Genomic DNA, 24,731 nt, shown 5'->3' with positions numbered 1-24,731 from the left:
ATGTTCCCACAGCATCTGTCTTATTAGTGATTATCAAGCACAAAATCTGAGTCTCTATTGTGGTGACGGGGGAGCCGAGAGCCGAACTGCTGATTGCACTGTGGGTGATACAATCTGTAATGACACGTTATGAGGCGTGACGAATCTGAGATGAAGACAGTACTGCTTATGTACATGTGGTAACTCAGGACTCTTATGAAATGAGTTTGATATAACAAGGTAAAAGTAAATATTTATCATATTACGGCAGCATGTTGCTGCCGCCACAACTAAAAAAATCTGCTCAGCTTCCTGTTATAATGTGAAGTTTCTTGTTTTTACAATACAAGATATTTTTCATGTTGGTGTGACATATTTACCTTGTTTTTATTACATACTAAATTATTATTTTCTTACAAGAAACTGTTCATGATATAACAATATGTCATTTTATCTTGTCATATAAGGAGACCTCTCTGTTAAAACAACATATGGAAGCTTTTAGCTTGTCAGTCAGTCCACCACTTTGGACCAGACTGAAATATCTCAAGAATTACTGGATGTATTGCCATGAAATTTTGTACAAACATTCATGGTCCCCAAAGTATGAATCCTACAGACTTTAAGGATCCCTTGACTTTTCCTCTAGCACAACCACGAGGTATACATTCATAGTTTTGGGTCAAATTACTCTACTCTGGCTGTCTACTCGACAACTACTAGATAAACTGTCACAACTTCAGTGTTCTCCTGACTTTGCATCTAACATCTTCATCAGTTAACAAATTTAATTTGCTGAATACTTCTGTTCGTGACTTCAAGCAAGATATGTAACTGTTGTCAGAAGGGATCTTACAAATGATGAATTCATAAGCAGTACACTCAGTGTTTTTTCTTTTTCAGCCTGACTTGGTCTGGTTTGACTAGCTTACTAGCTAGCTAATGTAAGCAAACCATTACTGAGTCAGTTAGCTGACTTTATGAATCTTCTCCACTTGTGCTACTGTGGCGCTACATTTTAGTATTTAACATTATACTATAATTGTGGCTTTTGGCACAAAAGTTACACAGTCTCGCTGTAATACCTGCAATGCTAATGTGCTTAATGCTAACTAGCTAATGTTAGCATGCTAAGAAGCTAAATTAACCCAGGTGGTACCTGGACGTTAATATGACGTAAGAAAGATGTTGGACTGGTTTGTTGGACAAATATTACATTTTGGTTGGGATGAAAAATGGGTTTAGTATATTTTAAATGTCTAATGATGTTAGAATTCAAGTTATATGGATGCTAACATTTTAAGGTTTTGCAGACGGGTTTTGTTCACCATTCTTTGCATGATCTGCATGCCGTCTTTCAAGATGACATTAGCATCAGACATTTGAAAATGTTAGATTTTGATTCCTTAACAACACAACTTGAAAACAGCAAAATATCAGCATTATCTGGTGTCAGTATTCTACATCAAATTGACGTTAAATACGCAGAGTCTCTGCAGATAAATACACTGCCACACACTTCTAGTGGGTCATAAATAATGGTTACAGGGGAGTCTATACATTGTTTTTTTTAAGGAAAATCCTGCATAGTATATCTTTAACAAGATAAAGTGTCTTGTAAAAGCAGAATAATTTAGTATGAAGTAATAATGTGAAAATATGTCAGCATTAAAATTATCTTGTAACGTAAAACAGATTGAGTCACGATAAGAAACATTTCCCAATATGACAAGAAACTGAGCAAAAGTGTTTTTTGTTTTTTTGTTGTTTTTTTTTGTCATGGCAGCAGCAATACATTGCTGCAAATTACTAACCAAGCAGGAGAGGCTTAATCTTTATGAAAACTGGCTATATATTGAAATAAAGTATTAATAAATATACATTTATACACATAAATATAATACATGTGCATTCAGTTGCTCTACTTTCATTTGCAACAGTCACATTATAATATCCATCACCAATACCACCACCACACCAAACCACCGACAGTGAAGTGGAGGGGAAACCAATAAAGGAGACAAGATGTGAACTTACAAACCTAAGAAACAAAAACATATGATCACAAAATATGGCTCAGTGATGTCAAGGTGAAAGGGAGGCTGATCAAAAATGCATTGGAGACTCAAATCAATGACAACCACCAACTGAAATCAAAAACCATGATGCACACGAGACCGAGAGCGTGATCAGAGGAGGGAGTAGGTGGTAAATGACCAGTCACCAAGCACAGGCAGGCAGGCAGGCCACCAGAGACGACAGTTATAATCATAAAAGAAAACCAAAAACCAGATTAGGGTAAGAGGAGTGGGGGGAGGTGGAGGGGGGATGAATAGGAGGGAAGAGGGAAGGGAGAGGAAGCCTGGTGGACATTGACGTCGGGTCGTCCTTACTTCTGTTGGGGGAGTTCCAGAGCGTGGCAGAGGACTTGGACAGCCTGTTGTTAATGACAGGGTCCACCTGTCTCGGCAAGTTGACCGTGGAGGCCGAGCATCTGCCTGCACCGGAGAGAACGCAACAGACAACAACTGTTCACAAGGCGGCCGGGGTGCAGGCGGCCCCAGCTGAAGAATGATAAGAGATGGGGGGCTGCCGACTCCCATTGGTGTGGATCTGCAGGAGATCAGGGACTCCCCAATCTCTGAGCTTCTCATTAACATTTAGGAGGAGATAATCTGACTTGGGGGGAAATGGGGAGGAAATTTGAGGAAAGCATGGGAAGGGTGTGGTATAGTATAGTTAGAAATCACATTTAGATTGCTTTTTTCTGCTCCAAGAAATTATCACACGCTCTCACAAACATTCGGGATCTTTCACGCTTATAAGGAGAAAATCTCGTCCTCAGTGTCACGGGTCCAAAAGAGGCAGCACGTCACATGTCTGAAAAGAGGAATAAGCTCACAGCTCTCTGAGAAACACTGTTCCCACTGCTACTCAAATGAAACATGATCATGACAGCTAACTCGGTGCTCGTCTCTGCCTTTGTCATCATTTTAAAGTGGTGCTCAAAACCAATTTTTGCCTAAAAAAAAAGGATGTTCACAGAGAAATTACAAAGGTTTAAATTACTGAGTAGGTCATCTGCCTCTGGTACCCCGCCCTTATGACAGCAACCCCTCAGCAGCTATTTCCTTGAATTGCATCAGTTGGACCAGTGAGTCACAGTCTGTGCAGCAACATGAAGGTTTGAGTTACTGAGAGGATGTGATCTACACTCCTGTCATTGTGTTTGAATGTCCATGCTGTTGTGGTTCATTTAAAACTCACTTTCTCTGCGGGAGGTCTGGTTGAGTCCACCCGCCCAGGACCACCTCTGCTGGCGGATCTCGGCCCACGTCTTCTTTGTCGACCTCTTGATAGCTGCTTCATATCTCTCCTGGAGGGGCCACACAGTCAAAACTGAGTCAATAACTCACACTCATAACAGCTCATTCAACAGTTTTAAAAACTGTCAAATGAGCAAAACATTTTGGGAAATACTCTTGTTCTCTTTCTTGTGGAGAGTACAATAAATGTGACATCACAGCCAGCGGCTAGTTAGCTTGGCTTAGCATAAGACTGAAATCAGGGGAAACAGCTAGCCTGGCTCTGTCCAGAGGTAACAAAATCCACCTAGCAGCACCTCTAATGCTCATTAACATTTTGTATTGTTTGTTTAATCTGCACAAAGAGTGTAAAAGCAACATGTTGTGGTTTTCTAGGGATATCACTCTGTACATTTAAAGGGAGGTAGCTTACCTTAGCACAAAGACGCAAGGGAAAGCGCTAGCCTGGATCTCTCCAAAGTTTACCTTTCAACTTCACCAAAACCCACTAACATCTGGCTTTATTTATATAATAGAAAAGGTTACAATCGGCATGCGCTGGGACAAACGACCCTCCAGAAGTCATGCGTATATCAGTTCCATCTCAGATCAGCTCTAATCGGCAGTGATCGAAATACAACACCTGGGTATACATGCTAATTTTAGCCCCTTTGGCGGAACGATGCAATACGAAAGTGCTAGCACTCAAACATCACTTAAAATGTAGTTGGCACCAAGTTTGAAAAAGACACAGAATAGGTAGCGGACATAAAAAAGAAATAACCACCGTAATGTTTTCAATGGCCTCCATGCTGTTTTCTACTGTTTACTATCCCTGCTTTCCGACAAGTCTGTGACGTCAATTATGACACACCAACAGAAAGGCATACTTCTCTGTGTACACTGCTGGTACACTACAGGCAATGGAAAAACATTGTATTGCCTACTTTTAACACATTTTCTGTGTTTAAAGCCCCATACACAAGCTAATTTTGGTGTATAAAGCTCATTAGTCTCGTAGTTCAAGTATTTCTTCATAACAGTTCATCTGTCCAGCCAGTACTAACATGCAGTGTCTCCACAATAACGTCCTGGCCACGCTGCCTACCGCAACTTGTGCGTGATGTCTACCTCACAAACTGCTCTGGTTCATATGCATGTGGTGTTCACACAGACAACACTGCTGCTGACACCACTGCCTGCCAGTGCTGTCTTTCCACATTGAGTTTGCGTCATATGAAAGCCACAATAAAAGCTTTGCTTTTACAAATGGAGGGATTCTGTCCACACAATTGTTGTTTTTTTTCATTTGAAACAAAAACAGAAACTGTTGTGTTAAAAAATAAGATTTATATGGGTGAGAAAATAGGTGAGACTCTGAATATCTAGACGAGCTGCAGCTGAGCTGTGCTGCTCACACGGGCTGTGTGGCTGCTCTATAACCTGTTAACATGGGCACAGAAATAAAAACTAAAATAATAAAAACTACTGTGATGACAGTACTCCAGGAAGTCACTACTCTCGGCTGTTGGTACCCTAGAAATAGTTCAAGCATGAAAACTCCCTGTAAAACGACACATTTTAAATTTCTGTTTGAATACAGGTCAATCAAATGAGACACTGCGTGTTACATAATGAGCCTAAGAGGTGCTGAAGTGTGGACAGAGCCAGACTAACTGTTTCTGCCTGTTTCCAGACTTTATGCTAAGCTAGGCTAACAGACATGACAGTTTAAGTCATGACAAAAAAAGCAATTGCTTACTTAAACAAGTACTCAAAGTTAACAATCTGCAGTTAGAAAGGAAACTAAATGTGTGGGAGGAATGCTTGTGTAACTTGTGACAGTGAGTCACAAGAAGACACTGTTTCACTTTAAAATGTCAAGAAGAAGCCAAAAGTTTGGGAACAACTGCTGCGATCAGTAACTGTTGGCTCAAATCACAGCCAATGAAACATCTGCATTTATGACCACTGGAAAATTCTGTGCCAATACTTGGCATCACAACTGATATTCAAGAAGGTGCCAAATCCCTGTTAGACAGGCAATTTTCCAGCGGTCAAGAATTGCACTAACCATTAAGCTTGCATAAACACTCGTATAGTGTTGACTTTTCCACCCCGACTTCAATTGACACTTAATATTTTGGAGAGCAGAACACAGTCTCTGGCTATAAAACAAATCTGTCTGTTTTAATACTATTGATTACCACCGTATTAGCTCGGTGTTAATAGTTAAAACGAGCTTTGAAAGAGCATTAGTAGGTTAAATGATATTTTTTCATTATAAAATCCATGCTTAGATGTTTTTACTACATCCTTTAATTTAAACTTGATCATTATGTATATTCTGACCTTGTTCTTTTCTAGTTTCTGTCTCTGTTTCTCCTCCAGCAGAGCTCTGCGTTTCTCAGCCTTCAGCCTCTGCTCCTCCAGCTTCCTCCTGCGATCCTCCAGCTGGCTCTCCCTCAAACGTCGGGCCTTCTCCTCTTTCTCCAGCCACTGGGCCTTCTTCGCCGCTGTGGGGTCACCAAAGAGAAAGAGGTCAGCAGACAGAATATCAAAAGAGAGAGTGAGCGTGCTGAAAATGAAATGAGAACAGTTTGTCTGAGATCTTTTCTTTCAATTTTGTGATTATCTGGATAGTGTTTTTGTAAGCAAAGTCTATTTCTTTCCCTACCATGATGATAATAGTTTCCTAATAATAATTAACTTTTCTTATATGACACCTTTCTTAAATAATGTTTAGAAAGTGCTTTGTAGAGTATTAAGAGTCTTAAGTCATGCTAGCAGCTTTTAGCTAAATGCTAACATTAATATGCTCACAACGACATAAGGTAACATCTTGCAATTCAGACAGTGATATCATTTTAGTCTGACGCGTTAGCATGCTAACATTTGCTAATTAGCATAAAACACAAAGTACAGCTGAGGCTGATGGGAACGTCTTTTGTGCAAGCTGGAATGTGAGAGCCGCTTCAATCAGCTGCATTACGAACAGAAACGTGGAGACATGCTGCTTAGTATTATCAGAATAAGCACAAAATATTAATTTTATTTCCTGAATTACCTTTGTTTTAAAGTAGATTATCTTTGTTTTACATGTAAAAAATGTCCCAAAATGATCACTTTAAACGTGCTGCCTAAGGGCCGTTTCATAGTCTACGCAAAGGCACGCAGACACGAATGCATCGGGGCGCATTGGCCGCCATGATGCGTGCTTGCGTCTCAAAATGTGTTGTCCATTTTTTTGATATGCGATCCAGCGACTCCTGTAATACCATGCGTTGCCAGCGGGGGTGACAATGCAAGCAACGTACTTGAAATTAATCACTTTTTGTTATTCACAGAAGAAGCAGGTATGAAATATTGTGGGCAACGAGGAAAAACTTTGCAAACTCATACGGGCACACCCCCATTTATATGACAGTGCTAGTGCCCTGCACTCTAATACAATAGCAGTACTAGCTAGCTACAGCAGTACTAGCTAGCCGGAATGTACCAGTGACTCTGCTACCCCATTTTGCGCGAGCGATGTGTTGCATTTCAAGTGTCACCCGTGTCACTTGCATTCAAAGTGTTGACTATGTAAGGAAGTGTGTTGCTCACATTGTTTGCATCGCTTGCTTGCGTTGCATGCATCGACTATGAAACGGCCCTAACAAAATTATTTGAACAGCGCATGGTTATTTTAGGATTTGCAGTTTCAGGTCAGGCCGTAGATCTTATGTCAGTGATTGCAAGGTGCAATTCTAGTTCAGGAGTGGGTCTTGAAGCTCAGACCCGTGCAGGACTCTGACCAAACTGTATCTGGTAAATTTTGAGATATTTCACAAGATAAATCCAAACTTCAGAGCAAGCGAGTCAGAGAAGCACTAAAATCATGGGGTTTATCCTCTGGAGACCATGAATATCAGAACCAAATTTCATGGCAGCCCATTAAATAGTTGTCAAAATATTTCTGTCAATGATGGAGTGACTGACACACATTCCCGTCATTAGAGGCGCCGCTAGTGTGACTAAAGCATGAATGTTATAAAAAGGACAATAAAAAGATTCATAAAAGCAAAATTATGTGAAATATTGTAATTCAACAGTGATTTACACACACTTCTTCTTATGAGGTTATTCCAAAGTCAATCCTTCAGATCCAATAGTGTACAGTCACTTAAACTCGTGATGCTCAAACAGAGCGTGTGAAGCAGATGGAAGACAGTGTGTTCATTACACTGTAATCCTCACAACAGTAAATAAGCACAAGTTCCCTGCTGTGCTTTACAGCACCCTGCAGCAGACGCCTGGTTCTCTGTGCACATACGCTGCTGTGGCTCATTTCTTGGAGGAACAATTAAACAGCAATCAATCCTCGTAAATTAAAGCGTCTGTATGCTGGACGGCAGCTGCATCGCTCTCTCTTATGTGTTAGACATCTCTCCTATCACTTGCATGTAAGTCTGTTTGCACAACATATTTTAAGCACAGGGGAGAGTTTAAACAGTGGAGGATGATGTTTTGTGTTACATGCTGGATCCACCCAAAGTAATGGCATGACGGGTTTCAACATTACCTCATATTGCTGCGAGTTAGACGGCATTAGAAATACTTTTTAGTGGATTCAGCTCTGCGAGGGTATAGTGATGCTGTGAGGCAAAGACGTGTTTTGTATTTAGTTCAGTATTCTGCAGCTCATCTTCGCTTAATGAGGCACACAAGTCTGAGCCTCACTGACAATAATGAAAGCTTTCTTCACTCCTCCATGAATCCAATTCCTGAAAAAAATCCAATTATGTCTGCGTTCGGTGCAGCAGGATTGAAAAATATGTTGGTTAATGCTTGTGAGCGTGCCTTTCGCATTCTCATTTTTGCAGCATTAGCACAAAACAGTCAATGCGGAGCAGATGTCGCATAACAACAATGCTCAAATGTGTTCAAATACTTTTGTTGTTCATGGGATAAACAAACAGCAAACATGTTTTGTGACCTACATGCCATTATGTACACAGTGTTTTGAACAAATTGCATCTTCCACATGAAATGAGCCTTAGCGCTGCACCATGTAATTACAGACTGCAGGAGACTAAACTTATCTCAGGGAATCTGAAGCTGAGTAAACCTTTGATATTATCAATAAAAAGCAGCAGAATTCCCCTTTAACTGTGCTGCAGCATGACCACATTATTGATGCTAATGGAAGTAGTAATTAAATCTAATCTGTCTAAGAGGCCCGGTCTCAGTTTATAGTAATGACTGCTCATTTTTCACGCCCTGGGCTACATGGGACTTCTCTGCAGGGAAACACCCACAAGACTCTCCTCTGATTGGCTGCCTTCATCCACAGGGAGACGTTAAAAACTAGACATAGTCTCTCATGTTTTGGGGCTAGAACAATATTGTCATAAGAGGGGAAAGTTTCATTCTGCAGCCACAAAGTAAAACCATGATTATAGGTATGGGGCATGCACGCTGGGTGGGAATGCAGAAGAACATAAAGTAAAATTTAAACGTAACATGAGCGGAACATTTAAGTCAGTGGGTTCAAAATCTTCCACTGAGAGATGACGGAAAACCAAAAACATAATCGATTCATGGAGGGAAGAAGAAAAGGCACCACAATTGCCATCGCAGACACAGAGTTTTAGTGAAGCCCCTTACCTTGCACCTGAGTTTGATGCTCTGAAAGCCATGCAAGGAGAAACGATAAAAGACAACAACAACCGTCAGAGCAGAGTGACAGAGGAAAGTTAATACTACATTAGGAATAGAAGATGTGCATGCATCAAGTTGGTTACAATAATTCCTGCTTCATGCATCACCAGTAGGTTTTTTTTGTTTGTTTGTAAAGTCAAATTCGTTCAAAGTTGAAAAAGCTCAAAAGATTTGATTGTTTTGTCACATCTTACCGATATATCTGGCACGTTCCTCCCTCCGCTCCTTGGCGAGTTTCTGTCGTTGCTCTGACGTCATTGAATCTGTAGAGAGAAAGAAAATATGAAGCTTTCAGTTGAATCATTCATCTTAAACCGGCAGAAACTGATTTTCTTTTGGCCACTTGGGGGAAATGTTTGATTCTTTAGCTGCTAAATGCTCTGCTATATTCACCAGCTAGGTCCTGACTGCATCTGTCTGCTGTTTGTTACTGAGTAGGTAGCTCAAAGAATAAAACAGTCAGTAGAGCAGAGGGCAACTGCTTCAGGTGATAATTACAGACCTCCTTCACATTACAGTCATTTTTCCTTTGTTGATATATAAATATTAATCAGAGCAGCCTTCACTTGACTTTTACATGGTGACAAAAAGAAGGAGATCGTGAGTTTTCTTCGTAGAGTGTCTGGGCTCCGACCCACATCCAGGGGGTATTAAGAGGTAGGCGGAGGAGCTCAGACATCCAGAAGGAGCTTGGAGCAGAACCTCTGTTTATTTGTATCAAAGCGAACCAGCTGAGGTGGTTTGAGCATCTGATTATGATGCACTCTAAACGCCTCCCTCTAGAGGTTTTCCAGGAACAAGTCTAGCTGTGAGAAGACCCCAGACCGACCCAGAACACGCTGAGGGGGATTAGATATCCCATCTGGCCTGGGAATGTCTTGGGATCTCTCAGAAGCAGCTGGAGAAGAAGAGTGTTTGGGTTGCATTGCTGAGCCTGCTGCCACCAAGTCTTAGACCCGGATCAGCGGCAGCAAACAGAGATTTGTGGTGGTCACAGCACTGAAAATTAATTTAAAAATTCAACCTGTTCCTTTCTGTTAGTGTACTTTGATTAATTCACAATCCTGCAAATAATTTGTGCCAGAGAAACAGTCCAGTTTACAACAGCTGACTCCATTTCTGGAAAGACTTATTGCTGTTCTACCATAATGAAGTCCTCACTTCACTGTAATCTAACCCTCAGTCTTGGCTGTCTAACTTTGAAGGGTTAATTCATCCAAATTATAATACAGTTTCTTCAGCAGAGAGTAGTTCTAACAAAAAACTGTTCGTAGTGAGGGCTGTGGGTTGTGCAGAAAAACAGGGACAGGGCCTAATTCACCAATGCCTTCCCAAGTTTTTTCTTAAATTCTTTTACTTAAGAAAAGTCCTCAGAAAAGTCTACATCAGATTCATGAAGTGTTCTTAAACCCCAGAATTGTTCACACCTGTGTTCTTATAATAATGAATCCCATTGTCCTCGTAAGTTGAAAGTGCATGCCAATTGTTCCTAGTCAGTTCAGGTTAACACCCTGTAAATGCCCATATAAAGGTATGAGACTGCAGGATCATTTGCACACAGGGAGACAGAAGAAGACGGACAAGGAGAAGGAGGAGAAGGTAAAGAAGAAGAGTTAAAAGAATGAAATCAAGGCTACACAACTGATAGTTGTGAGAGGGTGGAGCACAGGACACCAAAATCTTCAATAGTTCTTAAGTGGAGGGGCTCCTGCAGAGAGTGAGTGCCAAATGTGCCTTTAACATGATACAGGTGTATGTATAAAACTTCTTCCTAAACTTATCATGGCAGTAAAAATGCTCCAGGAAGTTCAGTCTCATGGTCGGAGCAGCCCCATCTCTCTGCACACTCTCGATGTTTAAACTAGTGTGGCTCAGTTGTGATGAACATCTGTCTTTCAGCCGGTCTCATCTGCAGTGATAATCAGCATGAATCCTGGTACGCTTTCATAGACGCAGCAGTGGAACATGAGGATTTGTGCGTCTCTTCCCGCCTTCAAACTGGCTGTGAAAAAGCCACGACTGAAGAGCCGTTCACACCACTGAAAAACCAGGACCCCTGGGGTGCCCGTCTCCTTTTGTGGCTCTCCTCCAGAGCTATGTAATATGTATGCCGCGCATTCTCAACCAATCACAGAGGGCCCTGCAGCACTTCGGCCCCATCTCCATGGCAACCTGAATTTCCTCCCCACCTTTCAGAGCCTCGTTCGTTTCAGTCTGGCTGATATGCAGACGCTGTGAAGTGCAAGAGAGAAAAATAAATCTCATCGGCCTGAAGGTCTCGTCCCCACTGAGACGTCACTTAATGCATCAGTCCCCCGCCCTCCTCCACCCACCTCCACCATCAGTCCTCCTCCAATCTATACATCCTCTCTCCCCCATAACAAATGACAATTTGGCTTTAAGCCACTACCATCTGTCTGGTAAGACTCAATATACACTGAAACTTCCATTAGAAGAAATAGTAGGTCAGAATGACGGGGTTAGGTTCAGGCAATGATACTACTTGATTCGTTTTGGAGAAAAGGATGATGTTTTGGGTTCAAATAAGTAACGCAGCGATGCCTGCAAGCTAGTCAACTCGAGCTGCACTGATTCATACACACACATCATACATCACTCTCCATATGTCATCCACAAAACACACTCTCCCAATTTGGTGGTCTATTTAAGCTGCAAAATCTTCTCAGCTCTCTCTTTGCATTGTCTATGCTGTTGCTGCCCTGCATCAGTACTGCTGCTCAGCCCCACCTCCACCCCAGCATCCACCTGCAGGCTCTGGCTCAGGGGGGGAATATTTAATCATCACTCCCCAGTATCTCATGTAAACATGTCTGCGGGAAGTGATGAGGCCGGAGCCTAGATGCCAAACTCTAACTATGTTCTGCTGTTAAAACAAACATTTAAACTTTAGCTGTCTGACTGAACTTTTGTTTGTAAGTAACAATAATGTAACGTGACATAAATGTGTCACCTGACAGCACACAACCACTGCACGTAAATCACTTAAGATTGTGATAAAACAACATTAACTTTTGGTTTCACACGTGACACTAACTGTGGTCCATGACCCATCCACCTCCCACTTCACATGGACTGTCTCACTCTTTATAAATAAAATTATAGGATTAAAACTGCACAGAAAAAGCAAATATAGGGATAAAAAATAGAAAATACAAAAGACAAGACTTAAAAACAGAGGCAACAAATGACAAGGCACCATTAATTAACAGCCAAGCTACAAAGATATGTCTAAAGGTTCCTTTAAAAATCACAATATCAGTATCACATGCAAAGGAGTATGGCAAAGCGATGGTATTTGACGAGGGATGAGAACGGGCTTCAACACTTTACTTCCAGACAATGTGGAGGCACTGCAGTGTTTATGAGAGCAATGGAACGATTAACAGGGAGCAGGTTTTTACCAGAAAAACAAATGAGTCTGAGACACAGACACACAGCCAACAGCAGAAGGAGAAAATGCTGACTCCACATTTGACATTTTATCTGCAATTTAACAACTAATACTGTGAAAAAGAGGTAGAAACAGTTTGTAACAGAAACAAGGATAAAAACTGCAGCCTTTTGTTTCTGTTTCCAGTTTCTAACAGTTGCAATTGTAGCTTTGTTTCTTTGCTACTGTAACACCACGATACCACAACTCTGACCTTGCATTGTGTTCGGTTGACAGGCATTCAAATAAGCACCGTAATCTCCCTCCTGCGTCCCTCTGCCTTAATTACCTTTATACCTGGAACCCAGCATCCTATCTGATCCCAGCACTGTTATCTGCCTGATGCCTGCAAATGAAGCAAACAAGTGCCAAAACCACACACTGCAGCAGTCCCTCTTCTGTGTTATAAAAAAATAACTTATCGTTATAAATACCAACAACACTGCTGCTGAAAAATATCACAGCACAGAAATAGTCATAGCTGCAGTGTGTAGGATTCGAAAATATCCTTGTTTACACGAGTATTTCCATTTTATACTTCTGCTCTACTACAATTCAGAAGGAAATAGGCCTCAAGCAACAAGGTCGCCGAGTCCTTTGTTGCTGTAGTGCCAGAATATGCCGGTCTGTGGCCCAGTATGGCATCGAGTTGGTCATACCACTTGTTAGTATGGCGGTCAGACCTACTGCGACTGTTGTGGTCCTTCAGCTTCAATTTCTCACATTACCAGATAATCTTCAAACATCTGTACTGACCAAGGTCCCAGACAGGATTTCTCCTCCAATTGTGAGGAGGGGTGAATCAAGGATAAAGCAGCCCAAAACTCCTGTAGTCTGAGCCCAGCTTTACTGAGCTGAGCTTGTTTACAACATTCACTATCTGGTCTAAAGTATGCAGACTCCAGTAGTCTGCTTTCAATTTTGTGGCAACAGTTTGGAGAAGATCCTTTTTTGGTTCAACATTACAGTAAACCTGTGCACAAAGCCAGCTGCATAAAGAAATGTTTTCCCAGTTGTGTGTAGAAGAATTTGACAGGCCTGCACACAGAGCCGTGACCTCAACCTCATCCAACACCTGTGGGATTAACTTGAACGAGCAAGGCCTTATCGCCCAGCATCAGCGGCTGAAATCACTCACGCTCTGCTGGCTGAATGGGACCAAATCTCTGCAGTCAGTGCAAATGTGATTCATCGTCATGTTGCTCTTTTGGACTTTGCAAGCTAGACCAAGACAAACTCCTGTGTGTGTGTGTGTGTGTGTGTATATAACAGATATTTAACATCCGTAACTCTACCTTTCTTGGGCTGAGGGCTGCTGCCCGGGGTGGATGGCCTCACATCCGTCTTGGAGGAGTCATCTGTCTTGGTGGGGGTCTCTGTTATGGGGCTGGAGTCTGTTTTAGGAGAGAGATCTGTGATGGCGGAGTCATCTGAAGTCGGGAGGTCCTTCCCCAAAGTCTTGTCCCCATTCTGGATGGACTGAGACTCGTTCTGCAGGGGCAGAGCTGAGGGACAGAAGAAGACAAATGATTAATAACAAGATACCACAAATGTTTTGTTTAATTGACACAACATTAAATCATCCTGATAATCCATGTACACTGTTTTCTCTGTAGTGTCTCTGATGCTTTCTAACTAATATGTGACATTTCATTGCATCATTAGTCTTCAGAGTGACGTTTCCAATAAACGCTGGAGACTTTCTTTCTACATCTATTGCTGACACCCCTTCGCTATGAACCTCGAAATCCCTTTGTGACTTCATTAACACATCGCTCTCGCCTCATTAGAAATCATTAACATCTCTTTCACACACAATTCACACGCATCAGTCGATCCACACCAAAACGCTGCACTCCCCCTCCGTCCCTGAAGGTTTTTAGCTTTCTGTCAACAGTGTTAAACACACCAGCAGTAGGTGAGACACTCGAGCGTGGGAATAGATCTCAGTGATCTTTTAAGGAGTGGAGCCGAGGCAACAGATTTACACTATTTAAAAAAAAGACAGAGGCTAAGATACACATTGATTTTTCCTTAAGGGGCGGAAGAAAGCATTGGAGAATGTTGTGCAAGTCTATTTCAGCTTCCCTAAAAAGAAGAATGCTTGCATACTGTTTATCATGGGGATAATTAATGATAAGTGGCTTAATTATCCCCACAGAGCCACCTAAACTCATCTATAAGCCCACTGACTTCTTTGTGGGGAACATAATGCTCATGGTTGCTCAAGCTAATAATAATCAACAAAAAGTTTTATGATTAAATAATAGTTAAAGTCCTTTATGTCAAACATTTGCTGGTCTTACAAAAGAAAAAAAAACAGTCAATAGCGATGCAGAAGATATATATCCTAAATTCTAGGCCCCCAGTTACACCTGGTATTAACATATGATCTGTACCTGGATACATTGTAAGGCTGCTACATGGCCAGAGAAACCAAAGAAAACGGGCTGTGGCATTTGCTTTTGCTCAAGAGATAGCAAACCTACAGCTACCAGAATGCACTGTGCTGCAGTGGACCAGAAAAACATTCCCACTTGTTAGTGACATAATACGAGTTTCCCATATGGAAACAATATGGCAGCTGGCTGGTGACAAACAATCTCATATTACAACTACACAGTGAGCTATAATATGATTATGAAGACATTTTAGGAGAGAAATAGGCGAAGCAGTAACAGAATTTTTGTTTATATTTGATCAGCGCTGCCTAGTTTCACCATTTGGTCTGACTTTGGTGACACAGACTGTAAAAATTATGGATAAAGCCATCGTAATGCCACCCATTGGTTTGTGGACTACCGTTTTAAAGTCTCGAGTTCAGCCATCCGGCCACTGCCATCTTGGTTTGGAAAGTGTCTCTGTCTCAACGGCCCCGGAGCCAGTGAACGTGTCATCTGGTGGATTTAAGTTGAGAGATGAGCAGGAAGATCTGGGCGCTGGTAAGGTGGAGGGAAGTTTACCACAGTTCAGTTACTGGTTGAAATTTGGCAAAGTATCTGCCACTGTTTTCTCCACTTCCCATATTTTAACTTGATTCTGGGTTTACTTATACTGAGTTTATGTCATATTAAGAGTTATTGTAATTATCAGTTTCCAACATCCAAGTCATAGTTACGTGTGGATTCTTCTGAAAGCTCTGATGTATCAGACTTAATATATTTGCAGTATCAAGTCTAATTATCTTGAAAAAGCCACAGAAGACATCACATAACTGTTTCCACCAGCTGCATGATACTCCCTATCACTGAAAACTGACTTGACATGTAAAGTACCCCTTGAACCTACAGATTATTCAATAATGAACAATCACACATTCAATATCATGTTTTATGTAACGTGAAGACCTCTGTATGAAAGCTTCCTGACATGTATACCATTGATGGCTCCACAGAGATCCGGTCACGAGGCCAGACTTCCTGACCTCTGACCCTATCGGAGGGCAACAAAAAGGCAGCAAAAAGCCACGAACGCATCCTGTTTTAATCCTTGCTCTGTCTTTGTTTTCACACTCCTGCTGACACCGCCACTGAGTTCAGCTGCTCGACTGCTGCTTGTCCAACTCCCTCCCTCTATTTACCCCTCTCTGGCTGACACACTGGAGAAGTCGGTGACAAACTGAGCAGAGCTGTGATGACGCATGGAGGCGGGGGACTGGGGCAGGAAGAAGAAGAAGAAGAAGAAGAAGGGACAATTTGTGCACTTCTACAAGGACACGTGGAGAGTGAGAGGAGAGATTTATAAAGAAAGGAGAGCTGGAGGACAATGAGAGAGTGGAAAAAATGGTGCGGCGGGCTGTTTTTATAATGACAGGGGAGGAAAAAAAGAAAACGTGGGATTTGAAAAGACAAAAAAAAAAAAAAAAGGAGGAGAGATAAAGACAGTAAAAGCTAGGCCCAGAGCTGGGGAAATGAGACGGGAGCTCAGAGATAGTGATGTAGGAAGGTGAGAGGCTGCAGGCTCCAGGCCAGCTCTCCACTCCAGTCAGCCAACAATGGGCAGATGGAGCGTGACGCTCTCCTCGGGCCTGTCCAAACGCTCACCGAACCACATAAATCACAGATTAACACTGGGCTTCCCTCCAGCTCCCCCCACTGCTCGTCAACTCTGAGCTTAAATGCACAGGCGGCTCTATAGAATACTAATGGAGGAATGATAGGATGTGAATTAGAGCCCCCATGTGTGTTCAGATAAGAGAGTAAAGAAAAAGAAGGATGCAGCATCATGTTCAGACAGGATGGCACTGCCTCTACCTGACATTGAAAAAAGGATTAGGATTTGGCAAAAAGAGGATTGTAGTGCTCCTCCTCGCTTGAGAAGATTACTTGTGCACCAAAAGTGTCTGACTTTTTGAATTTGATCAGTGTACCAGCCTTATATGGCTGTAAGTGATACTGTGAGTCCAAATTAGGAACGATCAGGATGACTAGGAACAACTAAGATTACTTGAACTCCTAGAATTTAAAATATTATTACGTAACATTACGTCATTATTGATAATGTAAAGACTGAACTTTAATGGAGTAAATACTGAGCAAAAGATCACTTTCTCAGTAGCTGTGATAAGGGAGGGTACTTTACTCTATTATCAACATTTTGGAATTTACCCTCTTGTGTCTATTTTGCAAGTGCTGATGGTGCTGTCTATGGTTGGCATGTGGCTGCACGTCACTTATGAGGATAAGGGAAATCAATTCATTATTCTGTAAACTCTCCTGCTGTCAACTTCCGCTAGCTAACCAGGTCGATGTTTTCAAATGTAAAAATCTGTAAACAAAGAGAAAAACATGAGCACCAGCTGAACTAGTCTCTTTCTAGCCATTATGCAAGTTTGGAAAATGACTCTCTTTCTATGCTGATCTGACAGAGCAGAGGACTCTGGTGAGAGACGGAGAAGAAGCTTGTGCTTTACGGTGAATAAGGACAGCTGTGACAGAGGGAAGGTGAGGTGCTGTCCTGTTCCTGCTGTGGATCACTGCTATATGCCAATCAGAGGTGGCTGCAGAGCAGGGCTGTCCATGTTCGGAGGGAGCAACCATGTGCTGTCTTGTTGGGGTCGGGACAGTTTAATTATTCCCCAACCAGGAACCATGGATTAGCAGAACCATCCGGAAACATGGATAATTATAATGCAGCAGCCAACAATGTAGCTAAATAACTAAATTACAGTGCAAACGTTAAAGGAGCTGATGGGATCACATTTCACTGGTGATGTACCTTGTGTATTCCATGTGATGAAGAAATTGATTGATTGATCCAACACTTCTGTCTGGGCTTGTTTTTTGCCCAAATATTATCATTTAGGGTTGCAGGACTATAATCCAGCTCATATGTATCACTTTCTGGGGTGTTACTACTTATGAAAATATAGGAAATAAAGGTTATTGTACTGTATTTTGATTGCTATGGATTATCATCAAATACCCCTGATGTCTATAAGCCTGTAAACCAGGTACCACTGTGATAAACTGCATAGAAAGGACATTACAAAAAAGACGAAAGCCCTCATATGACCCTAGTGTGTACTGCAGAGTTGACTGTAACATAAGCACAGGATGGGTGTGGTTGAAGTGTGTTTTCTTAAATCTCTAAATGGTACGGTGAGAGAGGAGTGATAACAGGAGCAACAATACATTTTAGCAAGAATGAGCAATAAAGCACATCCTTGCTCAGTTGAATACATTAAGGGGCTTTGCTGCTATACTTGGTGTGACCATTAGCTTATGATGGCTAATCTAACATTAGCCACCATAAGCTAACGTAGCTAACCTACATTAGCAAACTTTAGACAGATACTGCTGAGTAATGAATACTTGGTGAGTCAGTTCACTGACGTCATGACTCACTTCTCTACTTGTGCTACTGTTACATTTCACAATGTATACTGTATTTTTAGCTTAGTAATAGACATTTCAACACACACAGCTCTAGGAGGCATTTAAAGTACTTTAAACACTTAACGTAGCACCTGATAGCCGCAATTTGTGTCTTTCTCTGAGTCATAACTCAATTAAATATTAACAAAATGAAATGACACACATAATTAGATGTAGTGTAACTTACACGCTCCCAGGATATCATTATATTCACCAGTTCATGTCCATAAATCCGCTAAGAAACCATAGGAAAAGAGACGCTCTGTATAACCGCAGAACTTAGAGTCATCACGTTTTCTTCAGGTTTTCTTCAGTATAAAATTAATCCCAGTGATAGCCGTCTGTACATCCATGGATACATTGCAAACAAGAACTTCAAATAGCCAGTACGGCATACTTTGAAGGGTGTCAATGTCCTAAAATGTGACTAAATATAAGCCTAAAATAGTGACTGCAGCTACTGTATACTTATACTTCCTATTAACATTCCCCAAAGCATTGTGGGAACTGTTACAAATTAGAGAATGATTACTCTTGAATATTAACTTTTGTCATGTTTGTTGGCACAGAAAACCCCTGAAATAGGTGAAATTTAATGGCAAAATTTCACAGTTGTCTCCGGTATATTAACAACTATTATGTGCGAAAACAAAAACCCCCATATGGGATAATACCTTCATTTAAACATGCACACCTAATGTTAATGTTTTTCATTTGTTTCCCTGCAACAAGAATGACAGTCGATACAGCCCTGCAGAATACATGCTCAGTGTCAAGTCATCATTTCCCATGTGATCAGTCATTCATGTGACAGGCTCCATTTAACACAGAAACACAAATTCAGCATGATGTTCACCCGTCACTGCCTTCCTCCCTCCCTCAGAGCTCCCCGTCCCCTCCACTGCCATCTCAGGTTTCTGTGCCACTGTGACAGACTCTGGGTTTATAAATAGCGATAAGCACCATACTGAGAATGTCGGCCATAAAAGGGGCTGGCTTCTGTCGAGGCACCTTGGGGCGGCACAGTGGCCACAAACTGCAGCATGTGGTACGCCAGATTTACTGCACAGGCAGGGCAGGAAAACTTCATTTTGCTTGTGTGTGGGCCACACTGGCTGGTAAAATCCAACTCCATCTGGCATAAAAACTGCTGTGACCAATCACAGAATAAAGAGGAGAAAATAATAGAGAAGGGCATCCAAATGAGATATGGTAACCAAACAAACTGACTGAAATTTAGCAATGATGGGCAGGAAATCCTTAGATACTCTAAACAATGTTTTCCCTCAGATGGCTGAGTGAGTTTGAATGCTTGTACATTTAGCTCTACTGCACTGCATTTCCCATAATTCCTTATAGAAAGGCTTCTGTGTGACAGAAGTGGTTTGTATGTGCATGTGGGGAGTGACAGAACACAGTGACGTGGAAAAAACAGCTATAAAAAAGTAAACAAAATGGTCACAGGTATGTGAGGTATGTTACATATCTGTAATTAAGTATTTTCTGGTAGATCTTCCCTTTAATTTGGCACACAGGTAAGAGATGGGCTGTGCATAAGGCAAGCAGCACAAGCAAAACAAATGCAGTGAGTTTGATGAAAGGGTATCCCTCACAAGGTGTATGATGGAAATACAGGTGGCACCAAACAGGGAAGTACGGCAGTAGGCCAACCACTCACAAAGTCTCTCTGCGTTCAGTCTGGCTTTAGCATTACAACATTCTTACTAAGAGAAACTTTGGGGGAATTTTACTGTTTCTTACTATGCAGTTGAACAAACTCTTGGATGTATTTTTTATGCCTTTGCACACAGTTCTAAAGTATTTGGGTGGTCAAGATAAGCCTAACAGAACACAGTTTTTAGAGGCAACAGCTCAGCTGAAACCTTTAAAGGGTGCCATGGTGGCCTAGTAATTAAGACACATACCATATATTGTAATTATGATGTTCTGGTTTGATTCCGGTCGTCATTAAAGGCATAATCTCCGAAAATAATAATCACCATTTAAGGTATAATGTGCAAGAATTGTGGGCTACTGTTTGTGAACAGTATTGCCAGTGAAAGTGAAAGGAAACCTAGGTTTTGTCCACTTGGCATTTCCTCTTACTATGTTTGCTTTTTTTTTAGGTGCTGTGTCCACAATTGTCATAGCTTCCTCTTGGATGCATCCTGCTTTTGGTCTGACACATGGTCGCTACCTTTTTATAAAGTAAACTCTGTTTTATTCAACTGCCACAGTAAACGCCAAGTTATGGTTTCCCTAGTCCACATGGCCATGAGGGTCCATGACCTTAAAACCAAAGCAGCCAAATAGAATTCAGTGATCATTAATTTTATGTGACATGTTGGCTTGAGCGGTATCATGGTAATACGGTATACCAGGATATTCAGATTGATTTTCGTGACTGTCAAAATACAGACACTTATCTTTTGATTAAACTCATATAGAGAGGGTGTGCTGAGGATCTATTGTATGTGGTGCACATCACGTGTCACCAAAGGTCAGTCTCTATTGGCGGAACAGGTCACTGAGCTGACAAAAATGGCAACTGCCAGTCGTGGGGATTTACAGGACTGTAAACAGTTGGCCCACAATGGCAGAGTGATGTCGTGCCACACACTAATACCATCATGCCACATACCCCAGTGAAATTTCAGGAAGGTGTGAAGGTACGAAAAAATAGATACTGTCCAAACCTAGCGACATTTCAAAATGTCTCCTGTAAAAACAACAACATTTAAGTTGTAATTACCACACGGACACTTGAATTTTTTCTAAAAGATCCAATTTGTGTCAAGTATTTACTCCACACCATTAATGAGGGCAGGCTAAATAACATATGATTATAGCCTTCATGAACTGTTGTATTTGACTGCATTAATTTGAGCTAGATGTACCTAATAAACTGGCAACTGTGTTATGTAAGTATTATATTAGCTAAGTTGGTAACTTCAATTTAAACATGGGACTGAGAAATTAAATTACATCACATCACATTGTTTACATGCACCTTCATTGATGTATTTGTGTATTATTGAAAAATTAGCTCTGTGCTGTAAGATAGTCGTATATTTTATATACTATACTATACTATACTATACTGTACTACGCTATACTACACTATGTAAAAAACGCACTATGAGTTCAGCTGATTGTAGGTACATTTAATATGAAAATTACTGAAAGCGAACCATCTCTTTAAATAATCTTTTTTAAAGATGGAGGAGAGCAGAGCCCCATGTGGTGTGAAGCAGGTCAGACTCTATTGTTTGGAGTTGTGTGTGTGCACGAGAGAGCCAGTATGTGAATGCATGTGTGTGTGTGTGTGTGTGTGTGTGCGTGTGTGTGTGTCTTCGTGATGAGTGGGACATGTTGGATCTGGGTCAGGACAGCCTCAGGAATCCTTGGCATCCACATTCCCCTTGCACGTGTTTATACAACAAATGTGTGTCTTTTGTATTTGTCTGCATGGTCTGCATGTGCCAAGGATTCAAAGCATTAACATCATCCGAAAAAAGAGAAGAGATTAAATACTGTATGTGTAGTCAAAGCAACGGGACAATATCTGTTCACGTCCACAAAATGTACAAACTCAGATTAAGTGTGTCCGGAAATTTTAATAATCTGACAAAAACTGACATTTGGCTAATGTCACCACCTTCCGCAGGACATATTTTACTTCTTTTGCACTGTCAAAGAGCACATGTGTCCTTGATGTACGCCTACACCATTTCTTCCTCTGTGGATAGAAAAAAAAAACGGAAACGCTCTTGGGCAACAAGCATCCACGCCCCAGGGAAAAGCAGAGGAAGAACATTCCTGGGACATCAGTGGTGCTGAGAGCAACAACAGCCAGAACACACGTCTTGTGTTTGGATGTCTAGAGAGCTATTACCAGTGAGTATGTGAAATGTTGAAAAAATCATGGTGCTAGGTAAATATTCAACTTTTACACCAATTTACACCTCAACAGCAGGACATATGCTATCTGTTGCCCACTGTACCAAACCCCCAGCTCCATCTCGTGACAAACAACAATAGCACTGAGTAAACCAAAAGGTCAGTGAGTCCAGATTCAAGCATGCATGATATAAAAAAGCCCACAAACAAAATGTCAACCACACAACTGTCTCTGAGGGTACAGAAGGCCTCACGAAACAAATGCTGATTAAACCTTTGAACCCCTCAGATTCTGCCCTTACGTTGTGAGAGGTCAGCAGCTGTGTTTTTAATGAGCTCCAGGTCACAGCAGCAACAACGACATGCACAGCTACTAATCATTGTCACAGTAGAAGAAATGTGGCTTCTATGTAATGATGGAAGAAGAGAAACCTTCATGTTAAAGCCAGGTTTCAATTACAGACCACTGTGTGTCAGCTGTTACGGACAATGCTGGGTTTTCTCTTTGGAGTCTGGCTAGAATCAAACACCGAGCCACGCCACCTTTAGCTACTGTGCCTATGCCTTTCAAGTTTTCCCTTATGTTCTCTGTATTCTTTTTTTTAATTATGGGTCTTTGATTTCAAACAGAAGTACACATCAAGTAAAGTTTCTCATTTCTGGCCAACAACCAAAGATTTAGTCACCTGAAATTACTATCAGAGTTAGCAGATTGTATTAGCCTTGCCTAGCTACCATAAGCTAACGCTCATGCTAAAACTCATTGAGTTAGTTGAAAACTCTGTCTCCAGCCGGATTTTTAATGTTTTCAGTTGACTTATTTTAAACAAGAACCAAGTTAAACTATCTTAAATATGAACGTACATGCTACATAATAATATGATTCTGAAAGATGGAGGCTAAAGCTAACCATGTATGTATAACTGACTGTTGTGTTCCAGGTGGGGCCCCATTCATTTCCTTTAGTGATGCATGAAGCCAAAAAAGTTAGGTTTACTGAGTGTAAAATTACGCAGATCTTCCACATCATCTAGTGCAATATAGACTTTAGTTGAGCAGCTAACTTGCGGTTTAGCCCTGCGTTTACTAGAATGGGGATTAAACGATTCAATCGTACAGCTCTTCTAGACTTTCCAAATGTTATCAGACCAAAGGGATCAAATCCAGACAGTGAAGCAAGGGTTATTATTCTCATAAAAATGTATATCCAATGATTTACGGAGTCTCCTTCCAACTGTAGGCCCATGGGAAAACGTTTTTTGGTCCAAATGGCATCATATGATGGACCCGAAAGTTGTAATTCCACTGATTGGCCACTATAAAAATTGTGTGCTTTCTGGGGGCCTGAAGCTAACAGGTCCCGGGCCAAAACATCCTCAACCTCAGATGGTCCAAAACATATTTGAAAATAAAGGAGGAACATCATTTATATCATGGTAGCACGATAGCTCTATTTTTATATACATTATTATTTATAAAATTATATTACAATGTTTACTTTGATAAACACAGATAAATCAGTACAAGCAGCCTTGTTAAGATGAGAAGTGAAGTTACTGTCCGTGGACTGTTTATTTATTTGTTTGATTCAGAATAATGTCACTTTTGTTGCTCTGGCTAACAGGAGTGTAAGAGGTCATAAAAACTAAAAGATACAAGATAACTAAATTAAAATAAAAAATGTGTAATTATAAAAACGAACGATTAATTTAACTGAATCATTTCTTTAACTATTTTAATTGGTTCATTTATGTTTGACACAATTTATTCAAATGATAATTTCATAAAGTCTTTTATTTTTCATATTATGAACATTTTGGGGAACCATGAGGGAGCATCACAAACTCTAGTCATACCCAGTGTATTTAAGTGACCACAGAAATCTTTAAGACAGTTATATTTAAACAACCTATCCTCATGCAACGGTTCGTATATCCAACAAATTAGTGCCCCGAGAATAACCTACAACTGTTTATATCCAAACTGTGGTGTGTTCCTTTTCGTACAAGCAGTACATGAGAAAAGCCTGCATAAAAACCTATGCTACCTAAAATTATCTGCATGGCTAAATACTGTTAAAGTTTGTTTAATACACATCCTATATAACATTTTTTCTTCCTCCAAAGAACCAAATATTTGACTGATCCTGACACAAGATGCTTTATTTATCATAGTAAACATCAGAGTGAAGGATCATTTTCTATCTATATTTATCTCAACCTCTCCGCAGTCTCTGAATAAAGAGCAAAAACAGGACAAGCTATTAAAAGTTAATACAAGCACTACAGAGTGTGTTTGGGTCTGAACGCAAGAGCTAAAATAGATTCAGTTAGAAGAACAAGTGGCAGGCGACAGGATGTTACTCCACCACAAGCAGGAGGAATCTCCAGATGCTTTTAACCACAAAGAAATGGGTTACCCAGTCACAGAGACGAACAACAGAGTCGAGCATGAATCATATATGGATCATCTATTATTCACTTTTTCCTCCTTCTCTATTCACCAGCTCAGGGTTGA

General features: G+C 41.0%; 1 protein-coding gene across 8 annotated transcripts in view; it reads right to left on the bottom strand.

Annotated features, from left to right (window-relative positions):
- Positions 1-24,731, bottom strand: part of LOC117263517 (uncharacterized) — a 57,922-nt gene that overhangs the window by 18,707 nt on the left and 14,484 nt on the right. For 3 of the 8 annotated variants that reach the window (XM_033636951.2, XM_033636952.2, XM_033636954.2), the window contains exons 2-7: positions 13,734-13,943; positions 9,182-9,250; positions 8,934-8,954; positions 5,637-5,800; positions 3,247-3,355; positions 2,373-2,477 (exon numbers count right to left, since the gene is read on the bottom strand). In XM_033636951.2, coding sequence (XP_033492842.2) covers positions 2,373-2,477; positions 3,247-3,355; positions 5,637-5,800; positions 8,934-8,954; positions 9,182-9,250; positions 13,734-13,943 — 678 coding nt within the window. The remainder of the gene's footprint in view (positions 1-2,372; positions 2,478-3,246; positions 3,356-5,636; positions 5,801-8,933; positions 8,955-9,181; positions 9,251-13,733; positions 13,944-24,731) is intronic. The other 5 variants (XM_033636955.2, XM_033636957.2, XM_033636953.2 and 2 more) reach the window with 3 other exon arrangements.

The sequence above is a fragment of the Epinephelus lanceolatus genome, chromosome 16 (assembly GCF_041903045.1).
Source record: "Epinephelus lanceolatus isolate andai-2023 chromosome 16, ASM4190304v1, whole genome shotgun sequence".
Lineage (NCBI taxonomy): Eukaryota > Metazoa > Chordata > Actinopteri > Perciformes > Serranidae > Epinephelus > Epinephelus lanceolatus.
This window is presented reverse-complemented; position numbering and strand designations above follow the sequence as displayed.